This window comes from Xyrauchen texanus, chromosome 26, assembly GCF_025860055.1.
Source record: "Xyrauchen texanus isolate HMW12.3.18 chromosome 26, RBS_HiC_50CHRs, whole genome shotgun sequence".
Classification (NCBI taxonomy): domain Eukaryota; kingdom Metazoa; phylum Chordata; class Actinopteri; order Cypriniformes; family Catostomidae; genus Xyrauchen; species Xyrauchen texanus.
Genome location: NC_068301.1, coordinates 18,000,246 through 18,022,427, shown reverse-complemented (window position 1 = coordinate 18,022,427; position 22,182 = coordinate 18,000,246). Strand labels below are relative to the sequence as shown.

The 22,182-nt window shown below is 37.1% G+C and overlaps 1 protein-coding gene across 1 annotated transcript in view; it reads left to right on the top strand.

The window, feature by feature from the left end:
• The first annotated feature begins 56 nt into the window (after positions 1-56).
• Positions 57-22,182, top strand: part of LOC127619694 (protein argonaute-2-like) — a 22,174-nt gene continuing 48 nt past the window's right edge. Inside the window, exons 1-20 of the mRNA XM_052092647.1 lie at positions 57-225; positions 1,710-1,757; positions 3,299-3,479; positions 3,571-3,691; positions 3,824-4,005; positions 4,146-4,282; positions 4,370-4,504; positions 4,588-4,675; positions 4,908-5,055; positions 5,144-5,263; positions 5,366-5,488; positions 5,602-5,735; positions 5,935-6,119; positions 6,229-6,388; positions 6,577-6,667; positions 7,336-7,530; positions 7,653-7,787; positions 9,060-9,161; positions 9,313-9,512; positions 13,450-22,182. The exon at positions 13,450-22,182 is cut by the window's right edge and continues 48 nt beyond it. Coding sequence (XP_051948607.1) covers positions 201-225; positions 1,710-1,757; positions 3,299-3,479; positions 3,571-3,691; positions 3,824-4,005; positions 4,146-4,282; positions 4,370-4,504; positions 4,588-4,675; positions 4,908-5,055; positions 5,144-5,263; positions 5,366-5,488; positions 5,602-5,735; positions 5,935-6,119; positions 6,229-6,388; positions 6,577-6,667; positions 7,336-7,530; positions 7,653-7,787; positions 9,060-9,161; positions 9,313-9,512; positions 13,450-13,558 — 2,619 coding nt within the window. The 5' untranslated portion in view covers positions 57-200 and the 3' untranslated portion in view covers positions 13,559-22,182. The remainder of the gene's footprint in view (positions 226-1,709; positions 1,758-3,298; positions 3,480-3,570; positions 3,692-3,823; positions 4,006-4,145; positions 4,283-4,369; positions 4,505-4,587; positions 4,676-4,907; positions 5,056-5,143; positions 5,264-5,365; positions 5,489-5,601; positions 5,736-5,934; positions 6,120-6,228; positions 6,389-6,576; positions 6,668-7,335; positions 7,531-7,652; positions 7,788-9,059; positions 9,162-9,312; positions 9,513-13,449) is intronic.

Genomic DNA, 22,182 nt, shown 5'->3' with positions numbered 1-22,182 from the left:
TATGTTGGGGGGATGGGATGGGGCCACTCGCAGCTCTCGTGCTCCACTAACTGAACACTCTCAGTAATCTCTCTTTTCCTCTCTATTCCGATGCTTATTTAAAAGAAATTTGTTTTTTCCGTTGCCGCATGTGTTACGTGGCATCCGAAGAGCAAACATAATTGGCGTACGATTGAATTTTGGTGCACAAAGCGATCAAAATGTATCCCATTGGAGCAGCTGGTGGTGAGTAATATTATGATCCGCAAGCATGCTAACGAAGAAATGCTAGGCGAAGTTTGGTATTTTTGGTACAAAAAATATATATATATATTGATATATAATTTAATGCTTTTCGATTGTAATTTAAATTAATGCTCAAAATAGTGTTTGGTTTACGTTACTATTTTTCCTCTCTGTTTAGGGTTTGTTTTTACGTTACTATTTTTCCTCTCTGTTGAGGGTTTGTTTTGTAGGCCCATTGTTATTGTTAGCCAGCTAGCTAAGCTTCTTGACCTGGCTTTTGAATGGAACAGCAGCTGGTTAAACTCATGTACGTCAGCATTAATACGTTAATATGGCTCACTTTCGTACTGTATCACCGTTGGAGATATTTTGAGTAGCTTAGAGGTCTCGGTCCAATATTAGTTGTGTACGTTTTAAACGTTTCAGCGTTGGTAGTTTGGCCCCAGTTTGACTTTAGCCAGTTAGCCTGATATTGAGATATGAAATAATTAAACAAATGGTTAATTTTTATCCTGCTAGCAATTTTTTGCATTCCTTGACAATTAATATTTTCTGTCGACTTGTTTGATATATTTTAACAGAACAGTCCATGTGTACAGCTAACTGTTAGCCAAGCTGACTGTTTGAATTCTGGGAGCTGCATATATATATATATATATTATATATATATATATATATATATATATATATATATATATATATATATATATATATAATGCAAAACTATGAGTTGGTGCTGTTATTTTATTGTTTTGAGTATTTTTAGTGCAGTTTATTCTGAAGTTTAAGCTCCTAAATTTAACACAAGTAAAATATGTTTGTCAAAAACGTAAGTTTGAAGTTATTAGTTGCCTTTGAATTTTGGTGATATGTGTGAAGTGACTGAACTGAAAAGATGATATAAAGAGTTACTACAGTTCAATGTAATGAGGTCCTGGTTTTTATGAATTTGGCAGGTTGTTGTTGAGTTGCTTGTGTGGTGTCAGTGATAATCAGTTAAAAAGCCTGCAGACCAGAGGGATTGGTCAATGTCCCTAGTATCTTCCAGCAGTGTTGTATTTTTAAAGTTGATAAGATGGGCAGTGACAGTTCAAGGAATACTCTTGTTATAATACCCAGGATCTTGTTGTACATTGAAGGTTTTAAGTTTAGATGTTGCCAGTATTTTTAACAAGTTTGCATTAACTTTGACTTTATTTTTTTTTTTAACTAAACCATGTGTTACACAGTTTTATAGTACACGTAACATTAAATAAGACATAAACAACATAATCTCATATTTGATGGATATTAATCAAAAAATTCAACTGCTTAAATTTTATCTGATTGTCATTTTGCAGAGCTGCTGCCTTTACTAATTTATATACCCGTACTGTTGCAAGTCCATAAATTAGGTTAAACATATTGTTTTACATATGTTTCTGCACATGATCACAAATTTGGAGGTGTGTTTTAAAATAAAACTGTTATTCTGTCTTTTATAGCTGCTGAGCAGTGTCCGGGACATCAGTCTTCAGGGTCAGATGTTTCTGGTAAGCAGCCCAGACTGAGCTGGCCTGTTGAAAGCTTGGTGTATATTTTCACTACTGTATCCCAGTTATGTTTACAATGTCGCCTTTAAATGTTAAGGTTTCAAACAAATGAATTGATTCTGAACTGTCCGAGTATTTTGTATATATCTTTTTCCATTTTCCACTTGCTAAATAGGTTAGTTACTAATGATGTTAATAGGCTATATTACTGTTCAGTATATCACATTGAAGGGTGTGATGTTTAGCACTGCACATGTAAAGTGTGGTGCTTGAGTTTTTTTTTTTAAGCCTCATAGTCTTAAAGTAAATGCCTCTAGCATAGTGGCCAATGCGTTGGTTTGCATTTATAGTTCTGCGTCGTTCTGTGAGTATACAGCTGTAATGCTAACTATATAAACTATATAAACCTTTGAGTTTATCTGCTGTCAATATATATCTTTTGTCACATTTCGCTTGCAACTTCATGAAACACAAAGAGAATATAAGATGCTCCTGATTAAGACAATTGCTTTAATGGTCCAGAGTCCAAATCCAATGTGATATGATGCATAGGTCTTAAAATAATCTTGGATACAATGCAACGCTATCTCAGATTTTTTTGTTATCATCGTGGGGGGGCGGTCTCTGGTTACAAAGTGGACCGATCATCGCTGTTGTCGTCGACGCAACGCAGTCGTTTTTCACAGACATTTTTGAAGAGGTGCAAGCCAGGCTTAGCCATCAGTTCGATGCAGAAGTATAAATCGACCTTAATAGTTCACCCTAAAATGAAAATTCTCATAATTTACTCACCCTTATGTCGTCTCAAACTCGCATGACTGACTTTCTTTCACAGAACACAAACTAAGATATTTTAATGGAGATATATCTGTTTATCCATACAATGGAAGTGAATGGTGACCAAATTTTCAAGCTCCAAAAAGGACATTAAGGCAGCATTAATGTAATCCATAAAACTCCAGTGGTTTAATCCACGCGATCCAGTTGGTTTTGGGTGAAAACGGACCAAAAAGTAACAGACTTAGTTACACTTCCTAGTTACGGCTAGATTGACACATGCACAGAGCGCTAGATGGCATTAAGAAATCCATATGAGTTTGTGACGACATGAGGGTGAGTAAATGATGAGAGAATTAGAATTTTTGGGTGAGCTATGACATGAATTTATTTTTTATGTTTAGAGGTCTGTTGAAATATATAAAAAAAAAACATTTACCAGCTTGAACATTTTTAATTCATGTTAATATAACAGTTTTATGTGTCTGTTGAATGTGTTGTCTAATTTTGAATTATTTTAATGGTGTCCTGTTAATGCAGTGGTTTTATGTGTTTTCTGTAGTTTAACTATATACTCTTAGTTTTTATGTACTATTCTTCCAATTATTCTGTTTTTGCATAATTTGCATTTAATGCTGGAATTAAGAGATTGTCTTTATTCTATCTAGTATTTGTCAACTGTTCTATTTCAGAACACTTAATTTTCTGGGTTCATTCTCTTTTAAATATATTAAAAATAGAAACTTTGTGTATCTTCCCTGAAGATCCAGTGTCTCCTCCAGCACAAGAATATGTCTTCAAACCTCCTCAACGGCCAGACTTTGGCACAATGGGAAGGACAATCAAGCTTCAGGCCAACTTCTTTGAAATGGAAATACCCAAGTTGGAGGTGTACCATTATGACATAGACATCAAGCCTGAGAAATGCCCACGGAGAGTTAACCGGTAAAAACCTTTTGTCTGAAACTTGCAATTTCACTTGGCTGATGGTTTTGAAGGGCATTTCTACTCACAGATATGTTGTTTTATTTTGTAGCGAAATTGTTGAGCACATGGTCCAGCACTTTAAAACGCAGATCTTTGGAGATCGAAAGCCTGTATATGATGGGAGGAAGAATCTCTACACTGCCATGCCTTTACCCATTGGAAGGGACAAAGTATGAACTTAATATAGTAGTGATCAGTGTTGGCTTCATTATGTTCATTTATTCAAGTTTCTCAAAGCAGCATGTTTAAATGCATGACAATTATTTGTCTCATCATACTGACTTGCCAAACTGCTCTTTTAGGTGGAGCTGGAGGTCACAATTCCAGGGGAGGGAAAGGACAGGAGCTTTAAAGTAGCTATAAAGTGGATGTCCTGTGTGAATCTGCAAGCTCTACATGAAGCACTGACAGGACGACTACCAAACATCCCCTTTGAGACCATTCAGGCTCTGGACGTTGTAATGAGACATTTGCCCTCTATGAGGTTTGTGGCTACATTATGGTACAGAGGTCCATATCACCATTAGGGGGCCTCTTGCTTCATCCTTCTGCACGCTTATTACTCTGTTTTGGAGTCCTTGTTTTGACTCCTTAATATATATCAAACTCTACTGGTGTCTGCAGGTACACCCCAGTTGGACGTTCCTTCTTCACTCCCTCTGAAGGCTGCTCTAACCCCCTCGGTGGAGGTAGAGAAGTCTGGTTTGGCTTTCACCAGTCTGTTCGACCGTCCCTCTGGAAAATGATGCTCAACATTGATGGTAAGAGTGTGCCTACGTCATCTGTTGGATTTAGACATATTTGATTAACTTTGCTTCTATTAATGTTTATGTAAAATTCTATTTTAGTGTCTGCCACTGCATTCTACAAAGCTCAACCTGTGATTGAGTTCATGTGTGAGGTTTTGGATTTTAAAAGCATCGAAGAACAACAGAAGCCCTTAACAGACTCTCAGAGAGTGAAGTTTACAAAAGAGATCAAAGGTGATTACTTTTTATGGTGATTAGTGTCATGTCCATTGGCATTAACATAATTATCTGAATTCTGAATTTAATTCACATTTCAGGTTTGAAGGTGGAGATCACTCACTGTGGACAGATGAAGAGGAAATACAGGGTGTGTAATGTGACTAGGAGACCAGCCAGCCATCAAACGTAAGATTTTGTCTCATAAGTCATTATTGTTTTGGGAATATATTATATTTCTTTCAGCTTGCAGGAAACTAGTAGCATTTTGCATTTCACATTTGGCCATATGTTACGTTTTTATTTTTTTTAATTTGTAATATTTGGCATGATTTTGGAGCTTATGATTCTTATTTGATATTCCTCATTGAACTGATACAATGTTAAAAGTTGATGCTTTAAAATGTTTTATATTTGACAGGTTTCCCTTGCAGCAAGAGAATGGTCAGACCATTGAATGCACTGTTGCACAGTACTTCAAGGATAAGTACAAACTGGTGCTGAGATATCCACATCTCCCATGTTTACAAGTTGGTCAGGAGCAGAAACACACTTACCTTCCCCTGGAGGTTGGTCAAGAATGCATCTTACACTCTCCTCTTTTTGATCCCATTTGGGTTTCCCTGTCCCTAAATGTTTTTGTCCTTTTCTCTCCAGGTCTGTAACATAGTAGCTGGGCAGAGATGCATCAAAAAACTGACAGACAATCAGACCTCCACTATGATACGTGCCACAGCCAGGTCTGCACCTGATCGTCAAGATGAGATCAGCAAACTGGTATGTGCAGCTCTCCTTTGTATTTATTGTAACTTTGCAGCAGGTATCCTAAATCACTCTTCCACACAATTTATCATGAGGGTTTTTATTTGTTCATGGCAGATGAGAAGTGCCAACTTCAACAATGATCCTTATGTGCGCGAGTTTGGAGTCATGGTGAGAGACGAGATGACTGAGGTCAATGGTCGGGTCCTTCAGGCACCTTCAATTCTCTATGGAGGAAGGGTATGAACCTGTCCTGGCCGACATGTATTCGTTTGAATTCTAGATACCCCGGTCTAATGTGGGATGTGTTGTTTCATCTGCTTAATGTTGCGGTGTCTTTCTGGCCATTTTAGAACAAAGCAATTGCAACCCCAGTTCAGGGTGTGTGGGACATGAGGAACAAGCAGTTCCACACAGGCATTGAGATCAAAGTGTGGGCTATTGCCTGCTTTGCCCCGCAGAGGCAGTGCACGGAACTCCTTTTGAAGTAAGTCAATCCTTGACCTGAGTGTGTCATAAAGCAAAAATCGTTTTTTCATTAATCTGCGTTATCGCATCGCCTCTGGTCAGCAAGTGCCTTAAGTCTTTTTGTAGCAACGGTTCTTTATGACTTCATGAAACATTATATTCCATCATGAAACAAAATACAGAACCACAGTCTAACCTTTAACTTTTGTTTTCTGTAGAGCATTCACTGACCAGCTCCGAAAGATCTCACGTGATGCTGGGATGCCCATTCAGGGCCAGCCATGCTTTTGCAAATATGCCCAGGGAGCAGACAGTGTGGAGCCCATGTTCAAACACCTCAAGTACACATACCAAGGCTTACAGTTGGTGGTGGTCATCCTACCTGGGAAGACCCCCGTTTACGGTAACTCAATAATTCTATGGTGTCAAAAAAAATTATCTTTTAGTGTTTCAACTATTGTTTGATGTGTTTAGGTTGTAACCATCTAAATTTTAATTATTTCTTCTCTTAGCTGAGGTAAAGCGTGTTGGAGACACTGTTCTTGGCATGGCCACACAGTGTGTCCAGGTAAAGAATGTACAGAAGACCACACCTCAGACCCTTTCCAACCTCTGCCTCAAGATTAATGTCAAACTGGGTGGAGTCAACAATATTCTTCTTCCACAGGGCAGGTGAGGGCAACTTTAATAATAGACTTTGACTTTTTTCTGACTGAAGGCCTTTGTATGATTATCCTCTATGTCCTGGGCTACAACTGTGAAACACCATTAAATAAATTGATACATTTTTAACAATGTTAATAATCTGTGCACATTAAGCAATTCTTCATTGTTGTTATATCACTAATTTTGCTCTTTAGGCCCTTAGTGTTTCAGCAGCCAGTCATATTTCTGGGTGCAGATGTGACTCACCCCCCAGCTGGAGATGGCAAGAAACCCTCTATTGCTGCTGTAAGTTAGACAGAAACTTAGAGCATTTGTACCACATATACATGCGAGGTGTTGAAGAAATTTCTATAGTGCTTTCAAGTTAGTCCTAATTTCTGTCAAGTTCAGAGAGGCTCTTTGCACAGTGCCAGGTAGCATTAATACGATACAAAATTTTAAGCCATGTTTATTAATGTCCAAGATCTAGGGGGCCCTCTAGTGCAGTGATTCTTAACTGGTTTTGCTTCATGACCCAGATTTTACATTGGACATCAAGTGGTGACCCACCATAGTTAAAAACACAACCTGTATTTAATGTATCCCAGGTTGGATTTTCTTTTATCTTGCATTGTTTTGTTCATTGTTTTCAAGTATAAGGGTGTCAACAACAAAAAATTCTCTCCCCCCTTTTAAAAGTTGATGAGCCACGGAAATATTGTGTTGCAGATGAGAAGCCTTTAGTCCGTGTAAAGCACTGAATGCCAGATTTTCCTTGGCAGCCCTAAATTTCATTTGGGTGGCCACCGAAAATGTTTAAATGGGAGAAATGGCATGTTCTTTCCCTGCTATTCGCAACCCAGTCCGAATAGACCTACGACCCACCAGTTGAGAAACACTGCTCTAGTGGATCAAAAACCCATCTAACTATAGAAGAATATCATATTAATGTTTCTATGTCTTCAAAAATTTAGGTGGTTGGCAGCATGGATGCCCACCCAAGCCGGTACTGTGCCACGGTGCGGGTGCAGCAGCACCGTCAGGACATCATTCAGGATCTGGCCACCATGGTGAGAGAGCTGCTTATCCAGTTCTACAAATCCACACGCTTCAAACCTACACGCATTATTTATTATAGAGACGGCATTTCGGAGGGTCAGTTCAACCAGGTAAGCTTCATGCATACATGTTTTGCCAAAACTTGTGAAGAACATTTGACAACAGGCATGTTTTCGAATCTGTGAAGCAGAAACATTTAATACATTTTCACATTCTTGTTTTGTCCATGTAGGTTCTGCAGCATGAGCTGCTGGCTATCCGTGAGGCCTGTATCAAGCTGGAGAAAGATTACCAGCCAGGCATCACCTTTGTTGTAGTCCAAAAGAGACATCACACCAGGCTCTTTTGCATGGACAGGAATGAAAGGGTTGGTTATTTGACTGGAATTTAACTCTACACCGGTGTTGCTGGCAGAACAAGGACCTGATTTAATGAGAATTTGAATTTAGGAGCACCCAATTTGTGCCTCATATTATCAAAAACTTTCCTTACGAGATGACAATATAATTACAAAATTATAAGCAAAATTAAGGCACTCTGAGTGAATATCGTACATCTTTGAATATCATTGTCATTTGTAAGCATACAATTGGATACTCTAAAATGTGCGTATTAAAACCTTCATCCATGTTTATCGTAAGGAATTAATGTTGTAAAGAAATTGATAAAAAAAGCAAAACATTAATTCAACAGGAAGTGACAGCTAATTATGAATAAATAGATGTTTTTTTGCTGTTTACTGATGGTGAGTAATATTGATTCGACTGGTAGGGTTCAGGTTATATTGATATGAAAATTGCATTTGGTCAGTAGTTTTATGCCCGGTTTACACATCCTCCGTGAGTGAGGTGAAACGCATTTTCGTTTTGTTGTCCATATTAACAGATGACACCTTTTATACTACGAGCGTGAGTCGCGAGGTGAGTGGCGCGTTTTTGTTTCGGCTCCCATACTAACAGATGACACCATTTACACTACAAGCGTGAATTGCGAGGTGACTCGTCCCAGTGAGCAGATAGTTTTGGCGTTGAGCCTATTTTTGCCGCTTGTCTTATGCTGAGCTCATCGGCTTTGGATGCAGTACAACACAAATCAGGAGATTATAGAAAAGAAAAAAGCAAATCAAAATTATTCAAACTGAACCTATAATGCACTACAATTTATATTTTGGCATGCAAGTAAACTGTAAAATAAAGAATGAATAAAATGCCAGACCTTTTACCATTCTGTGTATATAGGTGTACAGTTTAGATGCAACATTAATCAATCACAACCAAGTGTGCTGAAAAAGATGAAGTGCACGTGACTGCCTGCTGTTGTCCTTGAAGCAGCAATAACCTCAACTTATTACGACCTAATTTGGCATAGGACCCCATAGATAACATTATTTCCTGCGCAGAGGCACTGCTGTTTCTTGCGGAAGAGATGCAGCCAATGTGAATGTCCAACGCGACCACCCCGCTCATGCCTTGCTCACGCCACGGTCACAGAGGATGTGCGAACCTGGCGTTAGGTGTTTTTCAATTCAAGTTGGTGCACCCTTGTAGTTACACATGCAGGACAACTGTCAACTTGTTCGGTTTTTTTTTTCCTCATGTCTCTTAAAATTTGTAGTTCAAATTGTCTCTTTTTATTCAAGGTTGGAAAGAGTGGCAACATTCCTGCTGGCACCACAGTTGACACCAAAATTACCCATCCATCTGAGTTTGACTTCTATCTTTGTAGTCATGCCGGAATTCAGGTACCACTTTTTTCAAATGGAATTGTAGTAAAATATTTTTATAAATTCCTAATTTTATATTTATTAAGAAATTATTTATTTTTAGTTGGTATTTTGAAGTGTGAAGATTAAGTTTGTGATTTAAATCTTCATAATTGCTGAATCTACACAGGGAACCAGCAGGCCCTCCCACTATCACGTGTTGTGGGATGACAACCATTTCACCTCTGATGAGCTGCAGGTCCTCACCTACCAGCTGTGCCACACCTATGTGCGCTGCACCCGCTCTGTCTCCATTCCTGCGCCAGCATATTACGCCCACCTGGTGGCATTCCGTGCACGCTACCATTTGGTTGACAAAGAACACGACAGGTACCGATGGCAAGGGTCTTGATCAGTGGTGTAGTCGGGCCATACACATGTATACACCGTATGCTTTTTTCCCAGGGCTGTTTGCATATAACTACTTCTAAGTATCAATATTTGCGTATACCCTTGGTATACCCACTTGTTTTGTGGCTTCAGAAGTCCATAATCTACTGTCGTTAGTTTCCCTTTAACTGTATTGGAAGCTGTTTTGTTAAACTGGAGATTCTTTGTTGTAATTCCTGCATCTGACAACCGTTGTCACCGCCATCATCGACTGAAGGAATTTATGACAGTGAGTGGAGAGAATCACCATCACGCTGAATTAGCATCATGTAAAATTAACAAAATATGCAAAACGTCCTGTAAAATAAGGAATTTTAACAAGGAAAATTGCGTTCCTTGTTAAATGCATACGTGATGCCGTTTGTCCCGTATTATAGCATCACACACCCAAACTGCTGAGATTGTTTCACAAACTGAGAGAAATGGTCCTGAAATGCACACACCTTTCGCATGAGATTTGTGAGATATCGACTGTTGCTTTACAAGGATGCTACACTTGTCACAGAAATGGCTGGGGGAAAGATAATGACAATCAGTCCATGTTTTCTGTAAGAAGCAAGATCAGTTTGTCAAAATCATATAGCGTTAGAGTGTTAATTGTTTCCCACCATTGTGATTTTAAAACACCTGTAAATGCACCTATTCATGACATGCCATTACATTTATTGCATACAGGTGCAGGTCATATAATTAGAATATCATCAAAGTTGATTTATTTCAGTAAATCCATTCAAAAAGTGAAACTTGGATAATGTATACATTCATTCCACACAGACTGATATATTTCAAGTGTTCATTCCTTTTAATTTTGATGATTATAACTGACAACTATGAAAAACCCCAAAATCAGTATCTCAGAAAATTAGAATATTGTGAAAAGGTTCAATATTGAAGACACCGGGTGCCACACTCTAATCAGCTAATTAACTCAAAACACCTGCAAAGGCCTTTAAATGGTCTCTCAGTCTAGTTCTGTAGGCTACACAATCATGGGGAAGACTGCTGACTTGACAGCTGTCCAAAAGACGACCATTGACACCTTGCACAAGGAGGGCAAGACACAAAAGTTCATTGCTAAAGAGGCTGGCTGTTCACAGAGCTCTGTGTCCAAGCACATTAATAGAGAGGCGAAGGGAAGGAAAAGATGTGGTAGAAAAAAGTGTACAAGCAATAGGGGTAACCGCACCCTGGAGAGGATTGTGAAACAAAACCCATTCAAAAATGTGGGGGAGATTCACAAACAGTGGACTGGAGCTGGAGTCAGTGCTTCAAGAACCACCACGCACAGATGTATGCAAGACATGGGTTTCAGCTGTCGCATTCCTTGTGTCAAGCCACTCTTGAACAAGACACAGCATCAGCAGCGTCTCACCTGGGCTAAAGACAAAAAGGACTGGACTGCTGCTGAGTGGTCCAAAGTTATGTTCTCTGATGAAAGTAAATTTTGCATTTCCTTTGGAAATCAAGGTCCAAGAGTCTGGAGGAAGAGAGGAGAGGCACAGAATCCACGTTGCTTGAAGTCCAGTGTAAAGTTTCCACAGTCAGTGATGGTTTGGGGTGCCATGTCATCTGCTGGTGTTGGTCCACTGTGTTTTCTGAGGTCCAAGGTCAACGCAGCCGTCTACCAGGAAGTTTTAGAGCACTTCATGCTTCCTGCTGCTGACCAACTTTATGGAGATGCAGATTTCGTTTTCCAACAGGACTTGGCACCTGCACACAGTGCCAAAGCTACCAGTACCTGGTTTAAGGACCATGGTATCCCTGTTCTCGCAAACTCGCCTGACCTTAACCCTATAGAAAATCTATGGGATATTGTGAAGAGGAAGATGCGATACGCCAGACCCAACAATGCAGAAGAGCTGAAGGCCACTATCAGAGCAACCTGGGCTCTCATAACACCCGAGCAGTGCCACAGACTGATCGACCCCATGCCATGCCGCATTGCTGCAGTAATTCAGGCAAAAGGAGCCCCAACTAAGTATTGAGTGCTGTACATGTTCATACTTTTCAGTTGGCCAACATTTCTAAAAATCCTTTTTTTGTATTGGTCTTAAGTAATATTCAAATTTTCAGAGATACTGAATTTGGGATTTTCATTAGTTGTCAGTTTTAATCATCACAATTAAATGAAATAAACATTTGAAATATATCAGTCTGTGTGTAATGAATGAATATAATATCCAAGTTTCACTTTTTGAATGGAATTACTGAAATAAATCAACTTTTTGATGATATTCTAATTATATGACCTGCACCTTTATGTCAGAACTTGTTCTGGAAGAGAGAGAGGTAAGAAAAACTGCATTAGTTCAAAATAAAAGTACAGGGGTAGTTAAAACACTTAACGTGATTTCACTTGTGATAAATATTATTTACTTCCATAACAATGACACCAATCCAAGGAGAAATACACTATTTTCATAGCGTTTTTTTTATTTATTTTAAATTTAGTAGGACGTTAGGACTGAAAAGTTTGTGTCCGTCTGAGCTGTTTTTCAACATTAAGCAGCGTCTCATACAGGAACGTAAATATCGGTCATTCCTACAATTCCGTGTCATTTAAGTCTCCATTACAACTGTGTGTCGTCATTTACATTGTTTAATTTCACCCGATTACAATTTTGATAGGCTTGTTAAAAAGAATAAAGACTTTTTGTAATGTTACACACTTCTGTTGGCTTAAAAGTTACATTTTAAATAATTTACATCCTTTTCTATTGCGCTGTCATATGTTCATGTCCCAAAAACTGCACATCAAACATCTTTGACAAATAAATGCTAAATCATTGGATTTCTGTTTTTTCCCCCACATACAGTTAAGAGTTTATTGTTACGTTCTCTCACTAACATGTAATCATTTGTGGTAAATGTGATGTTAACACTGATAGTGGAGGTTTTTTGCGTGTCCCTTGATTTATTGCACGCCCTGTTATGTCATAATACTATGACCTTTCATTGAAGATATAAGTTAGGAAATGACATCACACACTGGAGGTGGACATCAGCCATTCTGCAAAATTACTTGGAGTTATTTGAAGTTGATAAATATTGTTTTCCTTTATGGTTTCCTTTTTTTATTTTTTTATTTCTTAATCATATGTGGTCAAGCATAGCATGTCCACTCTGTTATGGGAAATAATATTAATTTATATTTCAATGTACAGTAAATAAAATTGTAAATATTACTTTACAAATGTTCCCTAGATATCAATCACAGACCATGTAGTGGCTCATTTGTCCACTGAATGTCCACCCTGTTATTGTCAACCCTGATGCTGCCCATTTAACTGGATGGACATCTGAATTATTAGTAATTTAGCTTGACCAGTATGAGTAATGCCATCTTTAATATGTCCCTATAATGATGAAACATAAATAAACTTTTAAAAGTATGTTTTATCATTCAGAAGTTCCAAAGCCAGTATGTCACCGAATTGTAGGAATGACCCATTTACGATAGAGTTGCAGTTCTGCCGCTCTCTAAACGCAGATTACGCAGTCTACAGTAACAGTAAAGTACAATCTATAGTAACAGACACCCTGAGTCAGACGAACAGGGACTGGGGAATTGTAAACCACTTTTTTTTTGGTAGGACCACACAACTGGTCTTGATATCTCAGATGAGTGAATGGCATTGGTTTACATTTTACTAAACAGAAGGTTGGTAGAAAATATTAACAATCCTAAGTGAAATTGGGGAATGAAAATCTTGCCCATTTTCAGTACACCTATATTGCTCAAGCTCTTGTTATATTGAACAAGTTCCCATTTGTACCCACGGTATATGCAGAACATTTGTAATAACATGTAAAGCATTTGAAGGATACACAATGCTTTACATTATTGTCTCTCTTGTTCTGATCTGTTTCCCGGCAGTGCTGAGGGAAGCCACACATCTGGTCAGAGTAATGGCAGAGATCAACAGGCCCTGGCCAAAGCTGTGCAGATACACCAGGATACACTGTGTACCATGTACTTCGCCTGAACAGAACCAGTAATAAGCCCCTCGTCCTCAAAACAGCACGTGTGTGTGTGTGTGTGTGTGTGTGTATTTTTGTGTGTGCCTCATTTGTAAGTGTACTTTCAAATGAAAAACTAAAAGACTCCAGAAACTCCACGTTGTTATTTCCAAATGATCATATAGTAAATACTAAATATCCTGTCATGAGTTTTAGAACTGTAAGATGTGAATCCATTAATTTATGTTTTTTTTTTTTTTTAATTGCTTGGTTTGGTGGGTGTGGTTGTGTATCTCTGTTGTGCGTGTCAAATTAGAGGTTACCATGTTTACATAGTCCAAAAATGTAAACTATTTTTTACACTGAAAGTTACATTTGCATCGGGGTGGGGGGGTCAATATTGTTGCCAATGTGGAGACTGTTGTAGTTTTTACAAACTTATCAAACCAGTGGGCTAAGGTTGGTTTAGGAAAAGACGGATCAGGTTTAGGGGTTGTGGGAAGGCAGTTCCAATTATTTATCAGCAAAGCAAGTGCACTGACCAGAAGGTGACTTCAGGACAAAAGTACTTATTCTGTTTTGTTTCATTTATTTGTGCTAATATTAATTCTTATCTTGGTGTCATATGTTGTTCAGTCCAGGTCTCAGTCAACCTACTGTACATGTCCTTCAATAACTAATCAAGCATTGTCCTATGATTGCACTGGACATTTTTGACATTTAAAATAAGTACAGAATCAAGAACACTTAGCTATTGGATGTGAGAATGTAGAAATTGTTCTGACAATCAGTTTTCGGGCTCTCTGCCACTCAAATGAGACTGGTTCTCATCAGTGGCAGTCTCCGTATACCTGAGCCAGGATTCTCTGCGTGGAAACAGCTCTTTAAAATACACAGTTGTTTGATCAAGTATTGTCCTTTTTAAAATACTAATATCTTTTGGACTAAGCATTTAGATGATCTTGTTAGTACTTTAATTTTCCTGCCATGAGCATTTCTCTCTTATCCACCTTGATTGTAACAACCTATGGTTTCAGTGGGTGGGTAGATGATTACAATTTATTTTCCTTTCACAACTCCTTTCAGGAAATCTGATCACATTTCACTTTATTCAAGGTTAATTAAACCTGTTTTGAGGTTTAATTTCACAAGTTGTCAAAGATATTACCCACCTTGAAACATAAGGTCAGTTTTGTGCTGAATTTTAGAGGATCTGCGGCTCTGTGTAAAGTTTTCTGGTGTTGGGGTTTAAACACTACATTTCAGTTACTCAAGTCACCACACTCCAGCTGACCACACCGGCAATCAAGATGTTGAGGGAATGGAGGTTGATGGGAAAGTGTTTAAGAATAAAACTGAAATCAATCACATTGTTCACAGAGACACAACGAGTTTGGAGTGGACAATTCCATACAAATTTCAAATGCACCTTAGTTTTTTTTTTTACCCAGAACTAACTCTATAGCCTACTTGGAGGTTACTTGGTCATTACTTGGAGGTTTTCATAATGAGGATATTACAAAAACAAAAATCCTTTTTTAAGAACCCAAGGTTGTTTTTATAGACCATAAGTATTGTGTCAATTTCTTTTATAGACCTTAGGGAGTTTTGTGACCGGGTTGGGCCATTAGGCAAGTGGTGGTTATCTTAACCTATAAACGTTTGCTATAGAGAAAATCAATCCAAACTTAGTTCAAATTGAAGCGCAATACATTGTATATTTCTTGGTGTACTGTTTTATTGTAAACAGTTTGAGTCAAGTTTTATTGCCTTCTAAAGCATATCATGTGTAATGTGTATCTATTGAGTCTTGTAAGTTAATGAACTGTAAACTCACTTCCCCGTATAATGCTTCAATTTTAACTTGAAATTTTTGGGAATTTTTAACCATCTTTTTCTAACTATGCATTCTTAACCATGAGATTTTAGTGGTATATTTGTGTATATGAATTATGAATTTAGAACATTTGTAATGTAGTCGTTTTAATGCTGGGTACTTTTTAGTAGTGTAAATAGTTCAAGCCCTGTACCCAATGTAGCAGTATTAGCAGAACAAAATACTCTATTTTTATTATCAACAATTGGATGTTCTTTATATGGCTCTGAATTATTCCTATTAGCCAAACAAGATTACATATGTACTTTTAGTTAATGTCCTACCGTTACTGAAGCACAATGGGACTTAATTGTAGGTGCTAGAGTTTATTCTTGAGAAAATCATTTGTTATTAAAATCTTGTTTAGCCTCATCTTTTAAACAAAAATCATAGACTAGTAAGAGAGGTTCATTGATATGTTTGGTTTTAGACATTTTGACCCTGAAACTTACCTGTCCATTTGAATATCATTTTTTTTTTTAGCCAAATCTTAACCCATCAAACTGTGTATAAGGGGCATTTTAGCTTATCTACACATACTTGACTATGTTATGTTATTATTTGGTGCTGTTCTTGCAACTTGTGAAAGTAGATGCACTTTGAAGAGCAATGGACACAAGACCCTTAGATCTGGTAGTTCTGACATAGAAATCTACATGTGGAACATGAGTATGTTTTCTTGGTGCACTTGTGTCGAAATGACCAGATGTCCTACCTCTTGTTACCCGTTACTTGTAATAAGGTAACATACCGCACTGGTCATTCCTTCATAATTGCACTGGGGAAAGTCATACTTTTTGTCCCTCTGAAAGTTTCCTAAATTTGGTGTTAGATATCACAAATAATCTTGAACACATGCTCTAATATGGCATGTTTTTTTCTTTCTCATCACTTTAGAGGCCATACCTGCTGTCATTTAGCCTAATGATTTACCATTCCCCATTGTTTTTTGGATGGTGTTTCATGAGATCGTTCACCCAAAAATGTAACTTCTCATCATTTACTCACCGTCATGACATCCCAGATGTAAATGGCTTTCTTCTGCTGAACACAAATGAAGATTGTAGAAGAATATTTCTGCTCTGTAGATCCATACAATGCAAGTAAACTGGCAAAAACTTGATGGTCCAAAAAGCACATAAGGGTAGCATAAAGTAATCCATATGACTCCAGTGGTTTAATGTCTGCCAACTAAAGTGATATGATGGGTGTGGGTGAGAAACATTTAAATATTTTTACTTTAGAGTCTTTAGAGTGATATGTACAAAGATTTTGAATTGCCAAAAACAAAAGTAGAAGAATGTGAAAGTGCAGATCGATAGTAAACAAAATGACTTGCATATTGATCTGTTTCTCACCAATACTTATATAGCTTCTGAAGATATGGACTTAACCGCTGGAGTCTTATGGATTACATTTATGCTGCCGTTGTGTGCTTTTGGAACTTCAAAGTTCTGGCCACAATTCACTTGCATTGTGAGGACCTACAGAGCTGAAATATTCTTCTAAAAATCTTCATTTGTGTTCAGCAAAAGTCATCATCTGGGATGGCATGAGGGTAAGTAAATTATGAGAATTTTCATTTTTGGATGAACTAATGTATTCAAATCTAATATTGAGTGCTGCAAGTATCAGATGAAAGTCAGACATGAATAAAAAACAAATATATATATTATATGCTTTCAGTGAACAAGTGGCTTAGTGCTTTCAATGTGCACGTTATGCTATAAAATGTTTATATGTATAGTGTGAATTCCACTTATTACGTTCTGTCCCTTTAAATTGCAGTTCATCGTTGCCTAATCCATGTATTCATTTGAATGTGTGTGTGTCACCTAGATTTCTTGTTTTTCTTTTAACTAGGTTTGAGTTAGTATTTATCATTTAGCATCAGGAGTCACGTTAGATTAAATAATTGCTTAAACTACTACTTTGATATGTTTTGGAACAATCTGATTTTCCTTTTATTAGAAAACATTATTTTCGTCCACGTGAACTGCTTATATTACTGAGTTCTTAGTATTTTAACCTTTTAAAATCAGCACCTTAGTCAAAGGTCTACAACATATGCAATTTTTCAAGAATGAAACATGAGATGTTTTTGCACTATATCAGAAGTGTTCCTAATTTGCATACAGATTGTAATGTTGGACAGAAGTGCAGGCTGCTCAGCACCAATAATATACTAGACTGCAGTTGTGTTTTGGCCTTGTTTATTTGTTCATATACAGATGCATTGGCATTACTCTTATTACAAGTGTATGACAGACATAGGAAGGTCCTGAGTTCTTACACCATGCAAAAACCAATTTCCATTTTAGAGCCGTCTGTATGTATTCTTGTACTTTTTAAACATCGAAACTGTCCGATTGTGGCTGTAAAGTATATGCCGTATGCATACCAAAAAATGTAAGAATAAGGGACTTGGGATTAATTTTCTCTTATATTTTTTTTTAACGTCCCATTTTTAATTTACGATTTTACAGCCTCCATATACAAGACTATTCACGTTTTTTAAATTAGTTTTAACTAGGAAACTGATGTTAAGGTGAATTCAATAAAAAAAAAAAAAAATCTTCAAATATCTTTGCATTCAGATGAAAGGAAGGCTGAGGAACAGAATATGGTGCAGATTTTATAGAGACATACCAATCTTTGCAGCAGCATCTCAATTTCAAATCTGTAGAGGCACATACAGTGTTAACTGAAATTTGAATTGGTGTCTCATTTCCCTGGAAGCTGAGAATGATTTATATCTCAATGCAATGCTTTAACATTATGTTGACTTTTGTGGATGTGTCTCGCATTATCAATTATAGAGTTTTTACTTTTGCTGCTTGAGTGAAGCTTGTATATTGCTTGGCTTAGTATCTTTTTAGCTCTGTGTTGGGATATCTTTGCTTTAAACGGCATAGTTGGAATAGCTATGGCTGAAGACAACACAGATTATTAAGCCTTGACTGTTGGACTTGTTAAAAAAATGGTGCCCCACTGTTTGGGTACATTTTTCATGTTAGAAAGATGCCAGTCTCACCAAGAGAAATGTGCTTCCCCCATGTTCAGTAAGAGGTGTCCTATTAACTTTAAGATATATATTGCTAATGTATATACATTAGAACCTTGCACTATAGTGTTAGTCTGAAGCAGAAATGCCTTTCTGCATAGCAGTAGTTTTGTTACTGTCCTCTTTGCTTTTCCACCTCTTAAGGTGGCAAGTCTAGAAATATGCTACTTTTATGACCTGTTAAGACCACAAGGATACAAACGAACAGTTTGAATGTACTTCATATGCATGCGTTTTGTAATATTTGTCAGAATAGCCACAGACTGTAATTATTTGCATTCATGCATCCAAATTTAAAGCAGCATTGTGTCATTAGGCGTTTATGATTGGAGAGAATCATATGTCATAATTCATGGCTGTAAAGTACTAGATTAACACATGTTGGCTTAAACATTAGGTCAACTGATTTAGAATACACACTGGCACAAATATCTGTGCATCGCTGACGTTTGTGGTGCTGAACTGTAAAGTGTACATAAGGCACTGTTGTGGTGTTTTGTGTGTTTACCATGTACTGCTTTTATGTTTGCCAAAAATTCTGAACTGAAATTTCACCTAAATGCTCATGGTCATAATTCAACCCAATAAGACAGATTCTGATGAGTGTTTTTAATCCCTTTTGCATTGCCAGTAAACTCTGTGGTGGTGCCATAATCATGTTAGTGGTACTTGCCTAGCCCCAGTTCATTGTGCACAAACTAAACACCCTACTCCGTTCATTAGAGCCATGATGGCATACAAGTGTTTCATAACACTTTCTTTCGGCTTTTTTCCCCCCTACTGTGAGTTCCTTAGCTCATTGAAATCTAGTCTAAAATAACCAAAACTTTAGTTGGCGTTACATGCTAATGCCTTTTTATTTATTAAAATATGAGCATTCATGTAAGTTTGAAATGGGGACTTTTATACTGATTTATTAGAATAATTGAGTGTCATCACGAACTGGCTTTTTAAACAAACTTTTAAAACTACCTCAGAATGGTGTCCGGTGCTAATGTAAAATATCCCTTATACAGTGCACACATATGTGCTCAAGACAAAGAACAATAATTGTGACCAAACAACACAAGCCTATACTGTGTATAAAGTGATTAGTTTTGTTTCACTTTTTTTTTTTAAGCCTTTTTTGTGGTGGATCAACATGAGGGATGTTTCAGCATGTAATTCAATTGCAGGGGACCAACATATGATCTGAAAAATGTCTCTTTTTAAAATGTAATGATGAAAGCATACTCATCAGCTTGTAGAGAACTGTAAACTGCAGTTTGTCACAAACAAAACTTCTAGATACTTTCTGGCAATTTTCATAGTTCATCTGGTTCGATCTACAGAGAACAATAGCAAGGAGTTGGATTTAAACAAGTCTTCTCAGTTTTTGGTCAGGATGGACTTCAATTTAGGCCAAGATTATTACCAAATGAAAGCATAGTGGATGAGTTGGTGTGGTATCTTGAGACTGCATCCTTTTTCTAGATCTGGAGTAAATCTGATCTGGAATGTGTCCATCGCTAACATTGTGCCATATTATAGACAAGAAATGTCCAATGACCACTGCTCTGTGTTTAATATATGTTTGGAAAACTGACAACATTTTCCGAGGAAGCAGCTCATCAACCTGTGTCAAATGGCAATCTAAACATTGAGTTTTAATGTCTTTAGAGCACTAGCGTTATACTTTATTCTTCTACTTGATTTACATCCAGTATTGCAATAGTTTTGAGATGTTTCGCACTCATTAGATCTGATCTGTTTGATTAAAGTTCCACAAGGGTAGTGTCAGATCTCCGATAAGCTATATGTATTTAAGCATTTTCATTATAAGATTTTGGAGTGCTATTCATTGCAGTTGATGTGTATTTACCTTGCTATGTTTTATGAAGGGAATTTTGTGTTTTCATGTATCTCAATCTCCGATTGAGGATGTTACAAAGCATTCTAATACACTGGCATTTGAGTTTCTTGAGAGAATTTGAAATATATTAAGGTACAAAAGATTTTTGTTTTCAATGGCAAACTTAAAAATGTCCAGCATCTTGTTGTAATTGGGCAAACAGATTAAGACCATTTAAGACGAGGTATTTTCTGCTACAATAGGAATTCTAAGAAACCATTTGGCTTGTTGGTATTTTCAAAAATAAAGTGTATAGATGTTAAGTACCTCATAAGCCTGATAAATGCTGCATAAACTTCATTTATTGTTCTTTTGTGAACCTCATTTTTCAGAAATTGGTTTGATGTCCACATAAAGCTGTGCAAGAGCCTACAGAATTATTTGTGGTTGACCACGGCCACTTTTTAAACCTTTTTTTTGTTTTTGTACCACTTTTGCTTGTTGGGTAAAAAGGGTATTAATGGTGCACAGAAAATGCAATTCTGACATTAGACTTAATGGGTTAATTCAACCAAAACATTTACATTCTCATAATTTACTCGCCCTCATGCCATCCCAGAAGTGTATGACTTTTTCTTTGCAGAACAGAAACAAAGATTTTTTTTTTTTAAATATCTCTGTAGGTCCATGTAATGCAAGTGAATGGTGACCAGAACTCCAAATACTCCAAAAAAGGAGATTAAGCCAGCATAAAAGTAATCCATATGACACCAGTGGTTTAATCAATGACTTCTGAAATGATCCTGTTGGTTTTGGGTGAGGTCAGACAAATAAAATCCCTACAGAGCCGAGATATTCTTCTAAAAATCTTCGTTGGTGTTCTGCAGAAGAAAGTCATACACATCTGGAATGGCATGAGGTTGAGTAAATGATGAGCGAATTTTCAGTTTAAAAGCATGATACAGTATTTTGTATGTTTTCTGAGCATCAAGCTTTCGCATTGGCCAGTTGATCACAGCTATTGGATATGTAGTGACGTCTTGCAGTCAAAAGTTACAGTTGACTCAGGTATTTCCATTAAGGGCTGTATCTGCTATTGCCTCTCTTCCCAAATTCCCTCACCTGTGTCTTAATGTAGCCTTAGACCTGCAGATATGGATGGAACATTATGGAGAATATCTGGCCTTAAAATATGCACTATTAACCAGAACATTCACATCACCACATCAGGCCATATGTTTTTGCCATAAAACTACCTCCTAAGAATGTAAGGGTGTCCTGGAGCTACCAGATGGTTTATTTTTCTTTAGTTTTACTTTCCAAATAGTAACATGTAAATTGACAATCATCATGCATCTTTATTCCATGCCATAGTTTATAACATACTAATTTTTCACACAAAAAAAAATATGTTTATACATTATTAGTGTAAAGCAATCTATAAGGACGTGAATGAAAAACGGATGCAATTCTGGGACACTCCAGTTGATTCTGTATGGTATGATTTGTTTTACCTCTATGTAAATTATTTGTATTTTTTTGGAAGACCATGTCTTGGAGCCTATTGACCAATGTTTCTAAGACTTGCACTGCTATGTGGACTCAAACCTCCCTCAAACATCAGCAATTTATCTTTCATTTAACCTTGTGTTTGCTCCTATCTATAACATGCCAAATTAAATTCTGTCATTCCTGTCATGGTGAAGTCTTTTATTTCTCGTTCACTTGTTCGCATTCACTGCTAAGCTCCTTGTCTTTTGTTTCTTGTTAATGTAAAGTGTGAGCTTTTTTTTTTTTTTCTCTCCAAGTTTATGAATACAAACCAAGGTATGCTGTAAACCCTGCTAAGACATAATGTGAAAACGTATCATTTAAAATA